General features: G+C 40.3%; 1 protein-coding gene across 3 annotated transcripts in view; it reads left to right on the forward strand.

Moving 5' to 3' along the window:
• The window catches only part of DIP2B (disco interacting protein 2 homolog B), a 235,370-nt gene that overhangs the window by 194,201 nt on the left and 20,386 nt on the right, over positions 1-20,783 (forward strand). For all 3 annotated transcript variants that reach the window (XM_029206503.1, XM_029206504.1, XM_029206505.1), the window contains 8 exons: positions 70-209; positions 850-986; positions 4,096-4,176; positions 6,676-6,803; positions 8,526-8,640; positions 12,380-12,581; positions 18,876-18,985; positions 19,123-19,203. In XM_029206503.1, the coding sequence (XP_029062336.1) occupies positions 70-209; positions 850-986; positions 4,096-4,176; positions 6,676-6,803; positions 8,526-8,640; positions 12,380-12,581; positions 18,876-18,985; positions 19,123-19,203 (994 nt within the window). The remainder of the gene's footprint in view (positions 1-69; positions 210-849; positions 987-4,095; positions 4,177-6,675; positions 6,804-8,525; positions 8,641-12,379; positions 12,582-18,875; positions 18,986-19,122; positions 19,204-20,783) is intronic.

Here is a 20,783-nt window from a genome sequence, read left to right on the forward strand (position 1 = left end):
CTACATGTTCATACTTTTCTCTTAGTATCATTTTATCTGCCAAATTTCATGAGTTTATTTTGTTTTCAGGCCTGGAGTCCCAGGGGCCCCTTTGCCGGGAAGAGCCATCCTCTCCATGAATGGATTGAGCTATGGGGTAATACGGGTCAATACTGAAGATAAAAATTCAGCACTGACGGTTCAGGATGTGGGACATGTAATGCCCGGGGGTGAGTTCTCAGGAGCATCATTTGGTGTTTCATGAAGATTCGTCTTTAGAGATAGTGGAGCCTGATAAAATATGAGATCCAAAACCAGGAATCCAAAATCTAGTACTAAGTCACTTAATTTCTCAAAGCCTCTCTAAGAGTTAATCATACTTATTTCCGGCAGAAATTGGATGATTTAATTGTGAGTGTTTCAGTTACAGTTGTTCACATGGAAAGCTAAGTACTGAGTGATACTAAAGTTGTCCGGTTTTCACTGTAATTGCCAAGACGATGGGCTGGCAGAAAGTTAAAGAGTACATTGCTTCCTGCGTGTTTGAATTTGATCTGTGTAAGGGTAAATTAATTTAACCTGTTTCTTTGGACTTTGCAGTCATTTTGAATAAGTCACTGTCTTTAAAAGCTTCGGTCTGCATCTATTGTATGTTTTTATTTGCTGAATTTAAAAAATTCTTTATTATCGGGTGAAAGGTGGAAATTTCAGATATACCTATGTAGCATCAGGTCTGTTTTTAACATTCCTGTTTGGTATTCTTACTTAATGCCACTCAGTGAATGTAAAACTTTCATGGGTTCATAAGGATGAGACTGTTTTTTCGAAGGTTTTCCAGACTCTCCCTTGACTATACTTTCTGTACACTAGGGATGATGTGCATTGTGAGACCCGATGGACCTCCCCAACTCTGCAAAACAGATGAAATTGGAGAAATCTGTGTCAGCTCCAGAACAGGAGGCATGATGTACTTTGGGCTTGCTGGTGTGACCAAAAATACATTTGAGGTACGTGACGTTAAAGTTTCATGGGGAACGTGTTGCGTGAGGTCAGTGTCACTAGGGCAGCTGAGCTGGCTGATGGGAAATAGCACAGCGTAGCTGTTGGGAGTGTGTGCTCCAGAGGTAGACTGCCCGAGGTCCAGCCCTGACTGCCATGCACTAGTTGAGCTGCTTATCCTCTCTGTGCCCCAATTTCCTTCTTTTTAAAATGTGAGTAATGATAGTATCTACCATAGGAATGTTGTGAGAACTAAATGAGTTCATGTTTATAGAGTGCTTAGACCAGTACCTGGCACACAGGAAGTGCCCTTGTTTATCTCTTACATATATAAAGAGTAAGAAGCCTCACAGAAATTCACCCTGGTGAGTGTGCCATGGTTTGAGTGTATAAGACCCAAAATCTAATTCTGAGAGTGCAGTGAGAATGGATCCATCTCTCAAAAGTAGACTCGAGTTAACCACGCTTGTAAAGACTAATGTAAACCAGAATGCCAACTTCCTAATGAAAAATGAAAACCTGGCTTGTCACGGGGGCAGATTGTTGCCGTTATTCAGTCTTTCAGTGAGAGAAATATTTATTGAGCACCTTCTGCATGTCTGGCACTGTTCTCCAATGCTTGTGGTACATCAAGAAAATACATAAAACTCAAATAGCTCATATTTCAGTGGAACTAGCACATCGTTTTTCTGAAGGCGGTTCTGCATGTGAAGCCAAATTGTAATGAAAGTTTGCCTGGTGAGCCTGGAAATCAGAACAGGCATAATTAATTGTCTGTATTTCCTAATTGGGATTAACCTGCCTCGGGACTCCAGTTTATGGGCCATGTCCCCTTCACACTAGACAGGGCTTATATGACCACTGCCAATTTTCAGTCTTTGAGCTTCCCTTTTCTATAACCTAGACTAGTGGTTGTCAGTCTCAATATGGCAGGGCACATCTGTCTACCATCCCACTTGAAAATCAGTGCATGTAATTATGTAATAATAGATGTAAATGGCAGGAGAGTGTTATCTATATGTGTGATGTGATGTGGTGGCTCAAAAAGGCTCCACCACCACCACCACCATCACCATCACTATCACTACTACATTCTTGGCCTACCTTCAAAAGTTGTGACCAATTCATAAACTCTTAAAGCACATGCTTACTGCCATTCTCTTGGTTTACTTTCACAGGTGATTAATCTCTGCTGAGTTTTTATACATTTTACTAATTTAAATCTCACCTTATTTCTCTTTTAAGTGCTTGGACTACATATGTTTCCAATATCTGTGTTTTTCTTCATTGCATTTTCCTTATATAAATAAGATCTTCAAGCAGTGTTTGAAGATACTAATAATATTTTATTACGTTGCCTCCCCTGGGAGGGCAAGTGCCTAGCTAAAATTCTCAGATTTGTTACTAAGCTGCTAGGTCCATAGTGATGAAGAAATTTTGAAATCTGCAGGATAAATTTAATGACAGTGAAGTACAATAATAATACTAACCAAAAAAGGAGAAGAAAACTGTTGCGCTGGTTTTGCAAATTAAAGTTTCTCATATTTTTCTTACTGGATTCTTATATTTAAACCCTGAGAGAATTTTTCAATGTGGTTAACACTTCACTAGAACAAAAGATCTAAAAATGGCTGCTTAGAAAATAAAAGTGTATTTTAAAAATAAGCTACTGGTAGGGAATTCCCTGGCGTCCAGTGGTTAGGACTCCTTGCTTTCACTGCTGAGGGCCCAGGTTCATTCCCTGGTTGGGGAACTAAGATCTCACAAGCCGCGTGGTGCAGCTAGGAGAAAAAAAAAAAAAAAAAAAAAAGCTTCTGGTGAGAAAAACTTTGCAACACATATGAATGCAAAGAGCTAATTTTCCATTGTTATCTCTTACTAGCTATTTGATATGAGGCAAATGAAACTCTCTGTGCCTTTCTCATCTGTAAAATGAAAATATTAATTCTGTTTCATAGGGTTTTCTTGAGAATTAACTGTATTTACACCCATGCCTGGCACATGATAACCATTTTATAAATGTTAGCTCTTGTTATAGTTGTTCCCTGTGTAAAAAAAGAAATCTTAAAAATTAAAGGGAAAAATCCAATCAAATAGAAATAATAGACAGGAGACATGACTAGGCTATTCACAAAAGAAATACAAATGGCGGTAAATTAAGGAAAAGAAATTCATCCATGTTAGTAATAAATAAATGCAGCTAAAATAATAGTGGGATTTCTTTTTTTGCCTACCAGATTGGCAAAGTTTAGAAAAATTGATAACATGTAATATTAGCCAGAGTATGGGAAAAACATTCTAATACGGTATTGGTAGAGTGTAAATTGCTATAATAATTTTGTAGGACAGCCTGTTAAAATTGAAAAGACTCATGCCTTTTGTACAAATGCACAGAAATATGTACAGCAGTATTCAGTAAAGCACTGTTCATATAGTGAAAAATTAGAATGACCTACCTAGCCAGAAAGACTGGTTACGTTCTAATAGTGCTGATTCTGATGGTTTCCTGAGTACTGACTCTAGGCCAGGCACTGTGCTTGCATCTACAAATCTATTTATATTCCCTTGATCTTTACCCTAAGCCTGTGATAGGCATTGAGAGTTCCATTTTATGGCTAAAGAAACTGAGGTATAGAGAAATGCAGGAACCTTCCTAAGGCCCACGTTACTAGTAAGTGGCAAAGACAGACATTGAACTTACATCTGACTCCAAGGGCTATGTTATCTTGTTCCACCATGTGATGGTATATTACAGAACTCTTGTACAAAGAGAGCTAGATTGACTATTACCAACTTGTAAAGGTATCCAAAATACATATACTATACCAAACACATATAATATATGAAAAAGCAAGTTACAAAATAGTATATATAATATGATCCCTTAAAAAAATTCTTAATATGTTAATATGTGAATCTAAAAAAGTCCGCAGAGATAAACAACAAATTATAAATGTTTGTTATGTCTTAAGCAGGTGGGATTACTGGATTCACTATTTTTTATAATTTTAGTTTTCAACAAGCATGTATTACTGTTTTAAATTTTTTTTTTAAGACTTTTTAAAAATCAAATACTTTTTTTTTAAGCTAACATTTTCACTTTTTTCTGTCATTTAGGTGATTCCAGTGAATTCCGCAGGCTCTCCTGTTGGGGATGTACCGTTCATCCGGTCGGGATTACTGGGGTTTGTAGGGCCAGTAAGTGACACTTTCATATTTGTTTTGGTGCATCTGATCCAAATCTTTGTACTTTAGTTCACAGAACAAATTCTTATTAGTCCAAGAGTATTACAGGGCCACTTAACTTACATTTAGAGCAGTTCCTGTAAAAAATGTCATAAAATGAGTAATGTTTATTGCTCCAGTTACCCAAATTCATTTTATTCCTTCAAACTAAGACATTATCTTTTATTTTCAAAACTCTTTTCACTTATTCTTCCTATGTTGCGTTGATTTGATTAATATATTTCAGTAAGTGAGAAGAGTGCTGAAAAAGTTACCCTCAATAGCAAAGGGAAACCATAATAGTGTACAAATCATTTTCATACGGATTATCAGTACTACACCAGGTGTAACAGTAAATTCTCTGAATGAAAACAGTTTGTTTTTCAGCAGGTGGTATTTACAGGCATTGGGTTTACAGAGACAATTAGGATACAAAACCTGTTCTCAAAGAGCTCACAGTTAGTTTCACGAGCCGGTGAGGAAGGCAGAGAGGCAGAGCATGAAGGGCTTTGCATGACATAATGGGAAGTTTGGATTTTATTTTGTAAGTAATAGACCTTCATTATCATAGTTGAGCCCACATACCTCTTCCATCTCTTAATTACCTCCTTACCCTCTCTTTTTTCTCCTCATAACAGTTCAAGTTCTATAAGAAAAGATCTAATTTTATTTTCTTTCTTCCCCACCATTTATGGGTGACAGTGGGGTTGAGGACATACCTCTAAGAGAATCACTCTCCTAGAAAGAGACATCTGCACCTACTGTCTTGACTTCTAAACTCAGCACCAAGAAATTCTCAGAGACCCAGCTCCTTTTAGCTTCCACTCCACTATTGAGGTCCAAGATGGAGCTCCAGCCATCACATCTGCATTCCAGGAAACAGGACAGAAGAAAGGGTGTAGCCCTACTATCTCTTAAGAGAAATTCCCTGAAGCTGCTGAGCAACACTTCTACTTATATCTCGTTGTTCTGAACTAGTCACCTGGCCACACATAGCTGCAAGGGAGGCTGAAATGCATGCCGAGCTAGAAATTCTACTACTGTGAAAGAAATGGAAAAATAGATGTTGGAGGACCAGCAGAGACTGTCTTGTTCTCTTTATTCACTTCCACCGTAGGACCTTTCAGACTGTGTTGAAAATGGCTGATTTTCTTCTGTCTTTTGGGATGACAGAAGGATGGGCCAGTAGCTTCTTGAGACTAGAGATTACGTCTTACTTACAAAGCCTAGTCAGTGTATGGCACTACATTGTGCTTAGTAAATCAATTAGTGACATTCAAATGGAGATGACTACTAGATAATTCAATATATGTAAATGGTCCAAAAATTTAGGAATTCTATAATGAATGGGAAAAGTTAATTTATTGCAAATGAGTCTGGGAAATTTATTGATAAAAATTATATGAAATAATAAATAATAGAATTATTTATACAGCGATGCTTTGAGGACATTGACAGCAGGCTTTCCTGCAGCTCAGTTATTTTTTTGGAAAGGAGAGGCTCCTACAATTCCTTAGACCTTTCTTTATTAACTTATTTCTAATATTACCAGATGGAAACATTACCCTTATAAATCTGAGACATTCATTCTCACATTAAAACTGTTTTACTCTCTTCCTAATTCCAGTGTTAAATGGTCTAACAATTTTCTCCTCTGCATCCATCCCATGAATAAGTACAGAAAATGAACTAATACATAATCATGGCTAGGAAAATGAACTGTGCTCATTTGGCATCCTAGTTGCTTTCTTATAAAATTCCTCCATGGGACTTCCCTGGTGGTGCAGTGGTTAAGACTCCACACTTCCACTGCAAGGCGCACAGGTTCAGTCCCTGGTCGGGGAACTAGGATCCCAACGTGCCTTGCAGTGCGGCAAAAAAATAAAATAAAATTCCTCCCTAAGAATGAATATGGGGCTTCCCTGGTGGCACAGTGGTTAAGAATCCGCCTGCCAATGCAGGAGACACGGGTTTGAGCCCTGGTCCGGGAACATCCCACATGCCGTGGAGCAACTAAGCCCGTGAACCACAATTACTGAGCCTGCGCTCTGGGGCCCATGAGCCACAACTACTGAGCCTGCGTGCCTCAACTACTGAAGCCCATGTGCCTAGAGCCCGTGCTCCACAACAAGAGAAGCCACCCCAGTGAGAAGCCTGCACACTGCAACAGAGAGTAGCCCCCGCTCGCTCAACTACAGAAAAGCCCGCGCACAGCAACGAAGACCCAGTGCAGTCAAAAGTTAATTAATTAATTTAAAAAGAATGAATATGAATGGATTCCCTTCTTATATACTATTAAGACCGCATTAATTGTAAGATGCCACTGATTCTGAGATGTCGAGATGTGAAACACTTTTTTAGAATCCATAAAATATATTTTCTTTCCTACAGTTTTTATGAGATTTATTTCAAGGCAGGAAGTAAAATGTCTGTTTTGCTATTTAAATTACGTAAATCATTGTTACCTTTCAGGGCAGCTTGGTTTTCGTGGTTGGAAAAATGGATGGGTTACTGATGGTTAGTGGTCGAAGACATAATGCTGATGACATTGTTGCTACTGGATTGGCTGTTGAATCAATAAAGACTGTTTATAGGGGAAGGTGAGTAGTACAAAGTTCAAAGGTTAGCACTTCTGGTGGAATCTAAAGATACCTCTGTAGGGTGATTTGAGTTGTATTCTGTAGATGCTCTAGATTAGGTTGTTTTTGATTAAGTGTAGCAGAAACCAGGCTCTGAATATTTATCTTAAAATGTCTGGTTCTTTGGCTGTAATTGAGGGGCTGTAACCATCTCCTGTATTTCAGTTTTTAATTACTACTGTTTGTTGAATCCTGAAGACTGAGGAGAGATTTCTGAAACACTGAACTTCCTACATTCCTTCAATACAGAAGTCACCCCATTCAGTCTAATTGAGATAGATGCTACTCTGTAGGAGTTTACATCTAAGAATTGTTCTCTTACTTGACTCTAAATTATTACCATTTCAATGTAGAGATTGACATAGTACATAAGCCCTAATTTCAAATTCCATGGATGAAGTCAATTAGATACCCTCTTTTCTTTGCTTATTAACTCAAGAAAAGATACTTGGCATATATTTGAGTAATTGATGTCCTGTTCAGTAGTTTTCGGTCATGGATATATGTCTTTAAAGCAATCCTGGTGTCCCTTAGTTTTTGAAGCAGTAGAAAAATTAAACCACTAGAGAACCAGTTCCTGAAATGTATAGTTTTTTGTAATGGTGTGGCTTCCTGTGAGATATAAACTCCATGGGGTACTGGACCTTCTGTCTTTGGTCACGGTCACATCCCCAGCACTCGGCACAGTGCCTGGCACGCAGTAGGTGTTCATTAAATATGTGTGGATGAAAGGAAAGAAGGAAGGGAGGTGGTCAGGCTTGCTGGCGTTCTCAGCCCTCCAGTGCCTTCCCGTTATTTCACACATTCATTCAGCAAGCGTTTATTGGGTGCCAACTGTGTGCCACCGTTCTGGATGCTCAGGGTGTGGCAGTGAACAACACCGGCCACGTCTCTGCCTGCGGGAACTCACATTCTCATTGGGGGAAGAGCAGGTAACCACATAGGGAAACAGATACTAGGTGAGCTGGTGATGAGTGCTGTGCAGGAAGGACACACGGCGTGGTGGTGCCTGCGGGTTATACGGGGAGTCTGGGAATGCCTCACTAGCAGGGGGATGTTTGAGCCGAGACCTCACTCAGAGCAACCCCTCCCCCCGCCTCCAGGTCCTCCGTGACCACCTGGGCGGGTCTGACCTCTCCCCACCACTCTCTGCTTCACCACCCTGCTCCAGGCACACTGACCTTCTTGCTGTTCCTCAAACCTGCCAAGCTCGTTCCTACCTCAGAACCTTTTCGCTTTCCGTTCCTTCTGCCCGGAAACCTCTTCCTCCAGATCTCCGTGCGGCTCGCGTCCTCACCTCATTCAGGTCTCTGCTCCAATGTCCGCTCCTCAGGGAGGCGCTGCCCGCCCCCCCCACCCCCCGACCCACACACTGCTCCGCCCCCGCCCTGCCTCGGTCCCCCGGTGTATAGCGCGACGTGATTGTTGTCTCTGACACGCAAGCTCCACAAAGACAGGGACTTCAGCTTATTTATCGCTACGTCCCAACATTCACGACAGTGGCGCTTAGTACGCGTTTTTTGAGTCCTCGTTTTGATGGTAATGATTTTGACGTTTTCTTTTCTCAACTACTCCTTCCTGGGCAGTGCGGTGGGGATGCCTCCTCTCTGTAATTCCAACTGAGCAAAGCAAATAGGACTGGTTGTGAAGGGAGTCCTGATGTGTTTGATCTGTCTCTCTTAGAATTGCTGTGTTTTCTGTGTCTGTATTTTATGATGAGCGCATCGTGGTGGTTGCGGAACAAAGACCTGACGCTTCCGAGGAAGACAGTTTCCAGTGGATGAGCCGTGTGCTACAGGTGAGCGCACCTGGGGTCTCTGTCGGGGAGGTTGACCTTGCTGTCAAAGGCAGCAGAAGCCACTGCTGAAGCATTTTCTTCAGTGGACCAGTTATGTTGCCCTTTTTTTTCCCTGCCAGTAGCTACTCAAATATTCTAGCTACTGTTAGCAAAAGCAGATAATACCACGCCTCCTTGTGTACCACAAAGTATTTTTCTGCTCAGGTTGCCAAAAACAATTGAATTTGACCTGCCTCAGCAAGTTCTTTCATTCTTTTGTGCCTGAGTGTTAACTACCCATGAACGTTTTAACTGTCCAAATGTGGAACACATCTTTGACATAATCAGTCCCCATGTCAACAGCTGCAGTCTTACTGCATGCTACAAGTGGTGCCTAGAGTGTGAGGAATCCAATATGAGCTGCTGTTCTTACTTTGAAGGAGCTTTTACTGTGGAGTTAGAGATCTAGGTGAAGTAAACCACTAGGGAAGGAGGAAGACATGGGCTCAGTATAAGGGAAATGTTTCTAGGGGAGCAGGCTAGGATGATGAAGAGAGCCTAGTATTCATTTAGAATCATACTTTGAATCCCAGCTCCACTACCTACCACATAAGTGCCTTTAGGCAGCTTACTTAACCTTACTTAACCTTATTTTCTCGTCTGTAAAGTGGGGATAGAATTATCTATATTACGGAGCTATTGGAAGCTTAATTGACAGTAATTAGATAATGAATTGAAATATTTAGTGCCTGCCTTCAGTACAACAAGATGATGGTGATCATCATTAATATAAAAAAGAACAATCATAAGCATATCTCCAGTGAGGAGTTTATCTTAAATAACATTCCCTTTCACTCTCGGTCCCCTCACCCTGCTCTATTTTCTGATTAGTATTTACCAGCTATAAGTGTCTTCGTATGTATTGTTTTCTACATCCACTATAATAGAAGACCCATGAAAGCCAAGAGTTACTCTCTTGTTCCTGTTAGTCCAGAACCAGATGGCTATGCCAGCACATCATCAGAGTAGGCTCAGCAAATATTTGTTGGATAAATGGATGGTCCAGAGAAAGCGTGGACCGTCCTTACCATTCAACTTATATGTATTGGGATTGTTCCCAGTGTCTATAACTTGTCTGCTTGGGGCATTTGGATTTATTTATTGCCAGTTAGTAGTAATGTTGTAGAAATGTTGTAAGCATGAGATGAGTGATAGCACTAGATGACTTTTAAGATTCTTCCTATCTGCAGGGTCTGTGATTCGGAATTATCAGTTGGTATAGCATAGGCTGTTTATAGTGCAAAAATCAGAGAAAGGAAAGAGAATACTGAAGATAGACTAGATAGAAAAAACTGTGAAGAAAGTGGGACTGGGTGATCTCTGAAAGACGGTTAGTAATCAGACCCGCAAAGAGAATTTTTTTATACTGTTCATATTTTCAAACACACTGCTTATTTCATTCAGAAAGAACTTTGGGGGATAGTGGTAGAATCTTGTGGTGAATTATGTATTTTTTCCAGTTACAGGAAGCAAATTTCCCAGGTTGTTATTTTTCCCTGAAAAGCAACTATAGGAATTAAATGCAGTGCTAAACTTACTAATCCAAATTTTTGTTAAAGTCATTTGGGGTCTGATTTGGGTGCGAAATAAGAAGGCATTATCTTATATGTAGCTTCTCTGCTTGGGGTACTTGGATCCATAGTAGAACATTAAGAACTCCATATGTTCTGGTAGGTTAGAGCCCAGAGGTTGTTTAATTCCAGGTCTGTGTATGATATAAACTAAACACCTAACTCAACACCTTCTAAGGAACGTCGTCAGTGGATGACTTACCAGGTGGCGTATTTTCAGTGAGGAATCCAGGCTACACATGATACATTTGCTAACTTCCTGTATATTCTAAGATACTCAAGACTTAGGAACTGTTACAGACTTCCCATTTCCTAGTTATCTCTGTTGGTTAGTGGATTAGTCTGAAGAATATGCTTTCAAGTTTATTCCTCTGCCCTTTTAAGTCATTTTAATAAAAGGCCTTGTCTGTCTTTTATGACTCTTGGTCCATTCGTCTTCTCAGGCTGGATCTCCTTTTCAGTAAGATTTGTGGGTAGTACAAAAGAACCCTCTCAACTGGCATGTTTAGAAATGGTATTGATGGTTGGTCAGTTAGTTTTCAAAGGTGATTGAAGCAGAAAACCATAACAATGAGAAATTCTTCAAGTATTAAATCTTAACACAAAACATAACAAGTGTGCCTTTATTTGACGCAGAGGCGTGTGAGTGTGAGTTACACCAGTTTGAGTTCCAGGTCAGCTTACTTCCATAAACTACATCCAAAAGCATTGGTTTCTGGTTTCATTTCCTTTAAGTTAGACCAGAACGTGAGTATTTGAAAAGAAACTTACCTTTTAGAATTAACTTGTCCATTCCTATCAACAGTAGGAGTTCACCTCTAATGAGTCTTTAGAAAGCATAACTCTTCCTATTTTGCATTCATATTTTATCAGTGGATATAATAGTTAATTATATGAGCACAGTAACAAGAACAGCAGCTGTAAAAGGTATTGAAGCAGGCACAGCTGACACTCAGTGAGCGCACAGGTGCGTGGCTGGGAACAGGGGTGCGCCGAGGGAGCTGTTGGCCTCCAGGACTCAGTGTGCGGTGGGCCTCACCTGGATGTTTTGCAAAGGGGTTGCCTAGTAATCTGGTGAACCACTTAAGCAAGGGCTTACTTACAGAGCTTCTGTTTTGTTCATAATAAAAATACTGGGACTTCCCTGGTGGCGCAGTGGTTAAGAATTCGCCTGCCAATGCAGGGGACACGGGTTCGAGCCCTGGTCCGGGAAGATCCCACATGCCGCGGAGCAGCTAAGCCCGTGTGCCACAACTACTGAGCCCACGTGCCACAATTACTGAAGTCTGCAACAAGCCACTGCAATGAGAAGCCCGTGCACCACAACGAAGAGTAGCCCCCACACGCAGCAGCGAAGACCCAATGCAGCCAAAATTAAATAAATAAATTAAATAAATTTATTAAAAATAAATAAATTTTAAAATTAAAAAAAATTAAAAATAAAAATATTTTGCCTCTGTTTAATTGAGCTTTGTTGGACAGCTAAAATATTAAACGAACCGAAACAAATTTCTAGGTTTTGGACATTATCAATCAAGAGAGAACATACTGAGGCTTGCAAATCAGTATCCACCTCTGTCCATTTAGATTGTACTGGGTTGGCCAGTACCTCACCACTCTGCCATCACTGGAAGGATTAGGTACCTTTAGATGTATGGGATACTAATAATCTACCAGATTCTAGACCTAGAATGGAGAGAGAAAGAAAAACTCTAGGGCTTCCCTGGTGGCGTGGTGGTTAAGAATCCACCTGCTAATGCAGGGGACATGGGTTTGAGCCCTGGTCCGGGAAGATCCCATATACCGCGGAGCAACTAAGCCTGTGCACCACAACTACTGAGCCTGTGCTCTAGAGCCCGCGAGCCACAACTACTGAAGCCCTCGCGCCTAGAGCCCGTGCTCCGCAACAAGAGAAGCCACCGCAGTGAGAAGCCCGCGCACCGCAACGAAGAGTAGCCCCCGCTCACCGCAACTAGAGAAAGCCCACGCGCAGCAACGAAGACCCAAGCAGCCAAAAATAAAATAAAACACGAAAAACTCTTAGAGTAGAATAATGCATTGTGTTAGGAGGATGTCAAATGTCATAAAATTAATCTCACTGAGCATTTTTTTTGTTTGTATTTTTCTAGGCAATCGATAGCATTCATCAAGTGGGGGTTTATTGTCTTGCTCTGGTGCCTGCCAATACTCTGCCCAAAACTCCACTGGGAGGGATCCATATATCTCAGACGAAACAGCTCTTTCTGGAGGGATCGCTACATCCTTGTAATATCCTCATGTGCCCACATACATGCGTGACCAATTTGCCAAAACCCCGGCAAAAGCAACCAGGTAAGAATGCTGGCTTTGAAGGCATGACATTAAAACTGTAACTTGAAGAAGCTGAATTCTCTCAGCATGATTTTTTTCTCTAGAGTTGGACTTTACAAAGATTAGTAAGTAACATGAGAATCGTATCAGCTGACCAAAAGCAGGAAGGAGTGAGATTTTGTAAACTAGCTTTTCCAGGTTTACTGTTGGCTCAGTCTTCTGAGTAATTCTCAGTAGAGTGTCCATTTTCCCAGGATGTAAGGTATGGGGTCAAGGTGATCAGAATCCCACTGGTGGAGGTAGAATAAAGCAAGTCCTGTAATGGAAGGTTCTGATAATAAGAATAGCTAGTATTTACTGAGGCTTACTAAAAGCCAAATATTAGCTATACATTTTACAAATATGATCTTAGAGCTTTGCCCTCAGCTGTGGAAAGTAAAGTTCAGAAAAGTTAAGAATTGTGCCCAAAGTCATATAGCTGGTTAGTGACAGAGGTGAGATAAATAGCATGTTTTGCATTTGCCATATTCCTATGAATTCAAGATGCAAATAGAAGTATGTGAATTGCCATATGAAACAAAGAAAAAACCAAATAGTCAATTTCACCATTTTGCCTAATTTCTGAACAAACCTGGGTTGTAGGGCTAATGAGTAGGAGACTAAAGGCAGGAGTAAGTGATTGATGGTCAGTCATGTTAAAATATCTATTTAGGGCTTCTCTGGTGGCGCAGTGGTTGAGAGTCCGCCTGCCGATGCAGGGGACATGGGTTCGTGCCCCGGTCCGGGAAGATCCCACATGCCGCGGAGCAGCTAGGCCCGTGAGCCATGGCTGCTGAGCCGGCGCGTCCGGAGCCTGTGCTCCGCAATGGGAGAGGCCACAACAGTGAGAGGCCCGTGTACTGCAAAAAAAAAAAAAAAAAAAAAAAAAAAAATCTATTCAATCCAACATGAAGTCATTAAGTTTTATTGATGCTTTTTCATTTTAATTGAGAAGTTAATGAGAGCCTCCCAGTTTCTTGTATGCCTGGAAACACATGAGAGCTAAAATCTGGCCTTTACAGTTCCCACTGCTACCACATACACTCACACACACATATACATAGTGGGAAGATTAGGAAGTCAAAGGGAAGTATGGCATTTAATCATATTTCCATTAAGACCGCTTTTGCTGAAAGGTAAATATGATGTACAATAATAAAATAAAAGGTAAGCCTCTGACTCTCTAGGATATTTTTATTAGGATATTACAATGTTAATCTGCTCTGCTTTGCAGTAGTTATTACTTCAGTGGTCTGGTGGCGAAGATCATATCACATTGGTTATATAGACGTTATTGTCAACTCGCCAAGTAACCTTATCTTAGTAACAGTGTATATAGAGCTAAAGTATATATGATATTTATCAGTTTCTGCTAGTGGAAATGACAGTTTATGGAGGCTAATATTCTAAAGGGGCAGTTAGAATCAAGTCTGTACTAATCAAGAAATATATAAAAAGAAGTATCTTCATATTTCCTGCCTACGTATCTGATGGATATGTAAAACATACAAATCCTCCATCTTGTATTCTGTTATACTGAAGTCCTACATTTGTCATATGAGTAAAATCCTATTTTAAATAGCATTTAATCTAGAATTCCTTTAACAAAGCTTTGATTTCAGTAGATGCTTAAAGGATGCAACTCAGAGACATAGTAGTTGCTTAAAACATTGCTTTTGCTAGCCAGATTTCACCCAGTTTTACTAAATGATGAAACCTATATAAAAGGTTTATTCCTAAGCCCTCATAGGCATAGCATCCACCTGTCTGATGAAAGCATTAGGTTTGGATTCTGTGTTTTTGCTGTCTGTTGTGATGGCCTGCTAAGATCTTAGTGGAATGTGTATGGGTCAGACCAAAGCAGCTTGAAAATGTAGCATAGGTGGAACAGACATGATGTGGGGATAGCATGAGAGGATGGGGTTTAAGAAGAATACAGGAGCATGGAGATGGTTGGGAGTGAGGTAAAAAAGGAAAGGAGAGGAAAAGGAAGATAGAAACGGTGTTAAGGTAGCCCAGTGACAAAAATCTCATTGAGATGTCTGTTAAGCTATCGTGTAAAGAATGGGAATGTGTTAGGACTGGTTTCGGCTGCACGTTGCAGAAGAACATAACGGCTGCTTAAACAAGAGGCAAGTTTTTTCTTTCTCAAGTGAAAGAAATCCAGAGCTAGGCAGTCCAAGGCTAGGATGGAACTGGCTAGGAACCCTCAGTCACTGTTGGTCCAGCTTCCCATCTTATTGCGTTGGCATTGTTATCAGTTAACTATTGTTATAGATGTGCTGCATAACAAATAATCCTAAAACTCAGTGGTTTAAAGTAAGAAGCATTTATTTTTCACTCATGGAATGTGGATCTGCTGAACCTGGCTGGGATCCTCTGGCCTTGGCTTGGCTCCAGGCTGTAGGTTGGGTTCAGACCTGTTCCATGTGTGTCCTCATCATGGGACCAGCAGCTCCCTGTGCCATATTTTCCTCAAGGCAGATGGCAAAAGCAAGAAGCAAGCCAAACCATACAAGCATACTTAAAGCTTCTGTTTGCTTCATGTTTCCTAACATTTTATTGTCCAGAACAAGTCAGACCATGCCCAAAGTCAGTGGAGCAGAGAGGTATATACTCCTCTCATGTAATCACAGCAAGGAAGACTTGTAAGAAAATCAAACAATCTGCCACAGCCAGCCTTAGCATACTGCCTCAGGGTTCATTTAAGCTCCTGACCTCCAGCCATCAGTTCTACATTCCAGCTAGCAGGTGGGAGAAAAAGACAAAGAAGGGAATACCCTTCCCCTTTAAACATATCTTCTAGAAATCGCACATATTACTTACTCTTACCTATTATTCTCCCACACTAAAGAATATAGTCTTTATTCCAGGCATTTGCCCAGCTAAAAACTGGGGGTTGTGTTTTTAAGGAAAAAGAGGAGACTAGGGCTTGATGACTAGCAGTCTTTGCCAGTGGAAATTTACAGAATTTTGTGGAGAAAATAAGAAGACATATTACAGGTACAGCACAGTATCAGCAATTAGCCTCGTAGATGTTATTGCTTTCAGTAATTTTTCACTCTTTGACTCATAGTCTTAAGAAATACACACAGAAGGACCTCAAGAAATTACTGCTGAATTATTTTTGTCATTTTAAATTACTCTGAAAAATTCACTTTTTAAAACGTCACACCTTTATTAACTTTACATTGTGAGTCCAGGAATGGGCAACTTACACAGTCATATGTAGTCTGAGTCCTGCCTATATAAAAAAGGCTGTCTCCAACATAATATATCTGTTAACGTATTATGCAGTCTCTTGGGAAAGAATTTTGCATATTGTATTGGATTGGCCAAAAAGTTCCTTCAGTTTTTAAGTAAAAATAAAAGACATTTTTCATTTTCACCAAGAACTTTATTGAACAGCATATTCACCATTTTGTTCCACTACCTCCTGCCATTTTTCAGGCAACTTCATAATTCCATCTTCCCAAACCTTTTTCTTTTTGAGCAAAGAACAGTTCCAGGTGCCTTTTACAGTCTTCCAAGGAATTGAAACTTTTTCCATTAAGAGAATTTTGTTAAGACCGAAATAAATGGAAATCTGAAGGTGCAATGTCTGGTGAATACGGCGGGTGAATCAGAACTTCCCAGCCAAGCTGTAACAGTTTTTGCCTGGTCATCAAAGAAACATGTGTTCTTGCGTTACCCTGATGGAAGATGATGCGTTTTCTGACTAATTCCTCTTTTCGTCGAGTGCTGCTTTCAACTGGTCAAATTGGAAACAGTACTTGTTGGAATTAGTCATTTGATTTTCCAGAAGGAGCTCATAATAGAGGACTCCCTTCCAATCCCACCATATACACAACATCACCTTTGGATGAAGACTAGCCTGTAGTGTGGTTGGTGGTGGTTCATTTCACTTGCTCCACAATCTCTTCTGTTCCACATTATTGTACAGTATCCACTTTTCATCTCCTATCACGATTTGTTTTAAAAACGGAACGTTTTCATGACATTTCAGTAGAGAATCGTGAGCAGGAATACAGTCAAGAAGGTTTTTTTTGCTTAACTTATGTGGAACACAAACATTAAAGCAATTAACGTAACCAAGCTGGTGCGAACGGTTTTCAGCGCTTGATTTGGATATTTTGAGTATGTCAGCTATCTCCCGCGTGGTATAATGTTGATTGTTCTCAATGACGCGATTTGATCGCTATCAACTTCACCTGGTTTACTCAACCATGGAGCATCGTCCAGTGAGAAATCTCCAGCACTAAATTTTGCAAACCACTTTTGACATATTCAGTCAGTCAGAGCACCTTCTTCATACACTGCATAAATCTTTCTATGCATTTCAGTTGCGTTTTTACCTTTTTTGAAATAATAAAGCATTATACGCCGAAAATGTTGTTTTTCCTTCTATCTTCAATATTAAAATGGCTACACAAAAATTCACCAATTTTGATAAGTTTGTTTTTAAATGCACACTGATATGACAGCTGTCATAATACAGTCTAACAAAATTGTTTGGAATGAACTTAAAGACAGCTAAGCACTACTAGAGAGCCATCTTACGGAAAAAACCAAACGAACCTTTTGGCCACCCAGTACTTAAAATTTCAGTGGACATACACTTTGTAGATGAAAACTGTTTAGCAGAGTATTGGAGTTCTTTACCCTTAGGGTGTGTTTTTTTTTTTAGTTTAAAATTTTTCTTTAACTTTTCATTTTGAAGTAATTTCACTTACAAAAAAAGTTGCCAAATAGTAAAAGAATTGCCTTATACTCTTTACCCAGCTTCCCCACATATTTAAAAGTGATTCCGTGATTTAAGTGATTTTGTTCCAGCTATTTCAGTACATTCATAGTCAACAGATTTTGGCAATAAACGTTATTTAATATTAATCAAAGCATAGCATCAGCATTATTCAAAACTCAGCTGGCAATAAATTTTGTTATGTTTTAGCCGTCGTCTTAGTTTCATACGTTGGAGTCTAATCTTTAAGTGACCATCAGGAAAGGCATACAAAGCCCTAGCATTATTGAGAAAGGGAGAGTTTTCCTTTTTTATCTTGAGAAAGGGAGAGTTTTCACTTTTTTTTCCCCAAGTGGCAAGCCTCTGGAACAGTTGAAAATACTGTAATGAACACCCGTATACCTTCCCCTGGATTCAGCAACTGTTAACTTTTTTTTTAACTGAATTCTTTGAAAGGAAATTGCAGACATCATGACAGTTCACCCCCAAATATTTCAGCAGTGTATCTCTAGAGAACAAAAACATTCTCCTAAAAGTTTCCTAATCAGCCACAATGCCATTATCCTATTAAGAAAGTTAGCATTGAGCTTCCCTGGTGGCGCAGTGGTTGAGAGTCCGCCTGCCGATGCAGGGGACACGGGTTCGTGCCCCGGTCCGGGAGGATCCCACATGCCGCGGAGCGGCTGGGCCCGTGAGCCATGGCCGCTGAGCCTGCGCGTCCGGAGCCTGTGCTCCGCAACGGGAGAGGCCACAACAGTGAGAGGCCTGCGTACCTCAAAAAGAAAAAAGAAAGTTAGCATTAATATAATCCTATCATTTAATAATACACAATCTATGTTCATATTTCTCCACCAGTTTATTATAGTAGCTGATTTTTTTTTTAATCCAGTATCTAAAGTCACACATTGCTTTTGGCTGTCATGTCCTTTAACTTGAAAGCTCCCAAATCTGTTGTGTCTTCAAGACACGGACCTTTTTGAAGAATCCAGGCCAGTTGTCTTGTAGAATGTCCTACAATCTGGATTTCATTGCTCACTTAAAATAAAGCCCTTCTGATTTTCCTGATGAACTCACCCTCAGTCCTCATAGATGGCAGATTTCTTTTCAGACCAGATATTTATTACTGTTAAGCCCCTGTTAGGGTTTTATCCATGATTGGAACAGATGAAATGTATCAGTAGGAACCAATGCAACCAACTGTCACCTCCTCGGAGTGAAAACTTCTCTCTCTACACAGTCCCTCCACCCCCCCAATCCATGTCTCTCCTGTGGTCCTATTTTCTTTTTTTCCAGCACTTCCTGCTACCTGACATTATTTGTGTATGTGTTTATTGGTTGCCTTTCCCCGCTAGAATACAAGCTGTATGTCTTGTTTGCTACTTTGTCCCAGTGCCTAGAAGGGTGCTCAGTCGGTATTGGTTGAATGAACGTTTGAACCAGCTTTGGTCAGTCTGGAAATGCTTGGGGCTGGCGTGGGGGTGGTATGTAGCTTGAATCGCCATCTCCAGAGAGCTGATTTTTGCTTTTACTTACAGGCGTAGGCCCTGCTTCTGTGATGGTTGGGAATCTGGTTGCAGGAAAACGCATAGCACAAGCTGCAGGAAGGGATCTTGGGCAAATTGAAGAGAATGATTTAGTGAAGAAGGTAAGTGTTCCAGAAGTGTTGATTTTTACAAACAAGTCAAGGACAGAACCTACGCTTCAGGTAACAGATGGCAGATGCATTGTCCAGCTTTTTAAAAGTTGCTGACTATGATTCTTTTTTCTGCTTTATGACTTCAGCACCAGTTTCTGGCGGAGATCTTACAGTGGCGAGCCCAGGCAACTCCTGACCACGTACTCTTCATGCTGTTAAATGCCAAGGTATTAAGAATGCAATTGTATGTCTAATCAGCTGGCTATTGTGAGAGTATCTTAGGCACACTTGATCTCTTTCTTTCATCAGAAAAGTTCTATTGCCAACTCAGAGGAAGGAGTTGTTGCCTTCTCCTCGTTTTGATATATGAGGATAAATTGTGCAGTTATTTCAAGGTTGAAATGAGACCTCCTGGAGTGTTATTCAATACTGTCTCTTTTTTGTCACAATCAAGTTGTCTTTATTCAGCTCTGATAGGAACCATAGGACAACCATGTAATTACATAATCTACAGATAGACAGAATGCATTGTGTCAATGTAATTTTTAACCCAGTTTGACTTTTAATTCTTTGATTTCCACCAGAAATAAAATGACTTTAGATCAACATTTTAAAAACCAGTTGTTTCTAGTACATACTTAAATTATTTATTGCTAACATAAAAAGCAAATTGAAAATTATTCAAGAGTATGTTTAACTATTGCTTTCTAATGGATGGTTCGCCAGAATATTGTATTTTTTAAGTTATGCATTCCAGGGGAGTCTGTTGAGATTTGTTTGTTTTAATGGTTGAGTCTGAAGCTGAAAGTACTGTGACCACAGCATAGAACAGCATTTGTCACCAGCAGGGGGAAGACTGGAGGGCCTATTGGAGCCCCTTAGGGGACTTACCCAGATGGCCGCCTTCTGCCCCAGGTCCTGGATTCTGATAGTCTCTCCCTCCCCCCCCCCCCCCCCTCCCTCCCTCCCTCCCTCCCTCTCTCTCACTCTCTCTCTCTCTCTCTCTCTCTCTCTCTCTCACACACACACACACACACACACACACACACACACACACACCCCACACACACATACACAGCTTTGAGAATTTATGCAGTGATAGAACCTGAGAGGAATATGTTGTGCATCTTAGTGAAAAGTCAGTTAAAATCTTAAGAACCATTACTCCATGGTAGAAAACTTTGGGACTTCCTTGCTCCACCTCTGCATGAAGTGGGCTTCTCTTCAAGCCCATGGATTGATTAGGGTCCTTCCATTTCAGTAAGAAGATGTCAATCCAGCTTGTTCCCCACTCCACTCCCAAGCTTGGCTACAGTTAAACTTATGGCCCTGTCAAATCATACTTCACATCTATTTGTTAGTGAACGTAAGTTGAAATTTGCTTCTTGGGTAGAGAAATAATATATATGGATGACTAAAGGACATGTAGTCCATCTATTCTTCTGCATATTCTAACATTTTACCTTGGATTAGCCCAGGCCACCAGAAAGCTTAAGAACCATACAACATTGTTCCCTTATGCCCAGAAAATGCTTCTTACTGAAGTTTAGTTTACTGCCGTACCAAGGACCAAAAAGAGAGCTATTGTAAGAAATGGCCTTATGAATTTAACCCTGATTTTAGCCAAAGGAATATTCATTTTAGTGTTATAACCTTAATGTCCAACAATAGACAATTGACTAAATAAATTATGGCATATAAACATGAAATACTATGCAGTCATTGAAAATAATGTTATAGAATAGTTGATGACCCAGAAAATAGTCATAATGTGGAAGTAGGAAAAGTAGGATATAAAACTTTAATA

The sequence above is a fragment of the Monodon monoceros genome, unplaced genomic scaffold, assembly GCF_005190385.1.
Source record: "Monodon monoceros isolate NGI ecotype Baffin Bay Population unplaced genomic scaffold, NGI_Narwhal_1 Super_Scaffold_6, whole genome shotgun sequence".
NCBI classification, from domain to species: Eukaryota; Metazoa; Chordata; class Mammalia; order Artiodactyla; family Monodontidae; genus Monodon; species Monodon monoceros.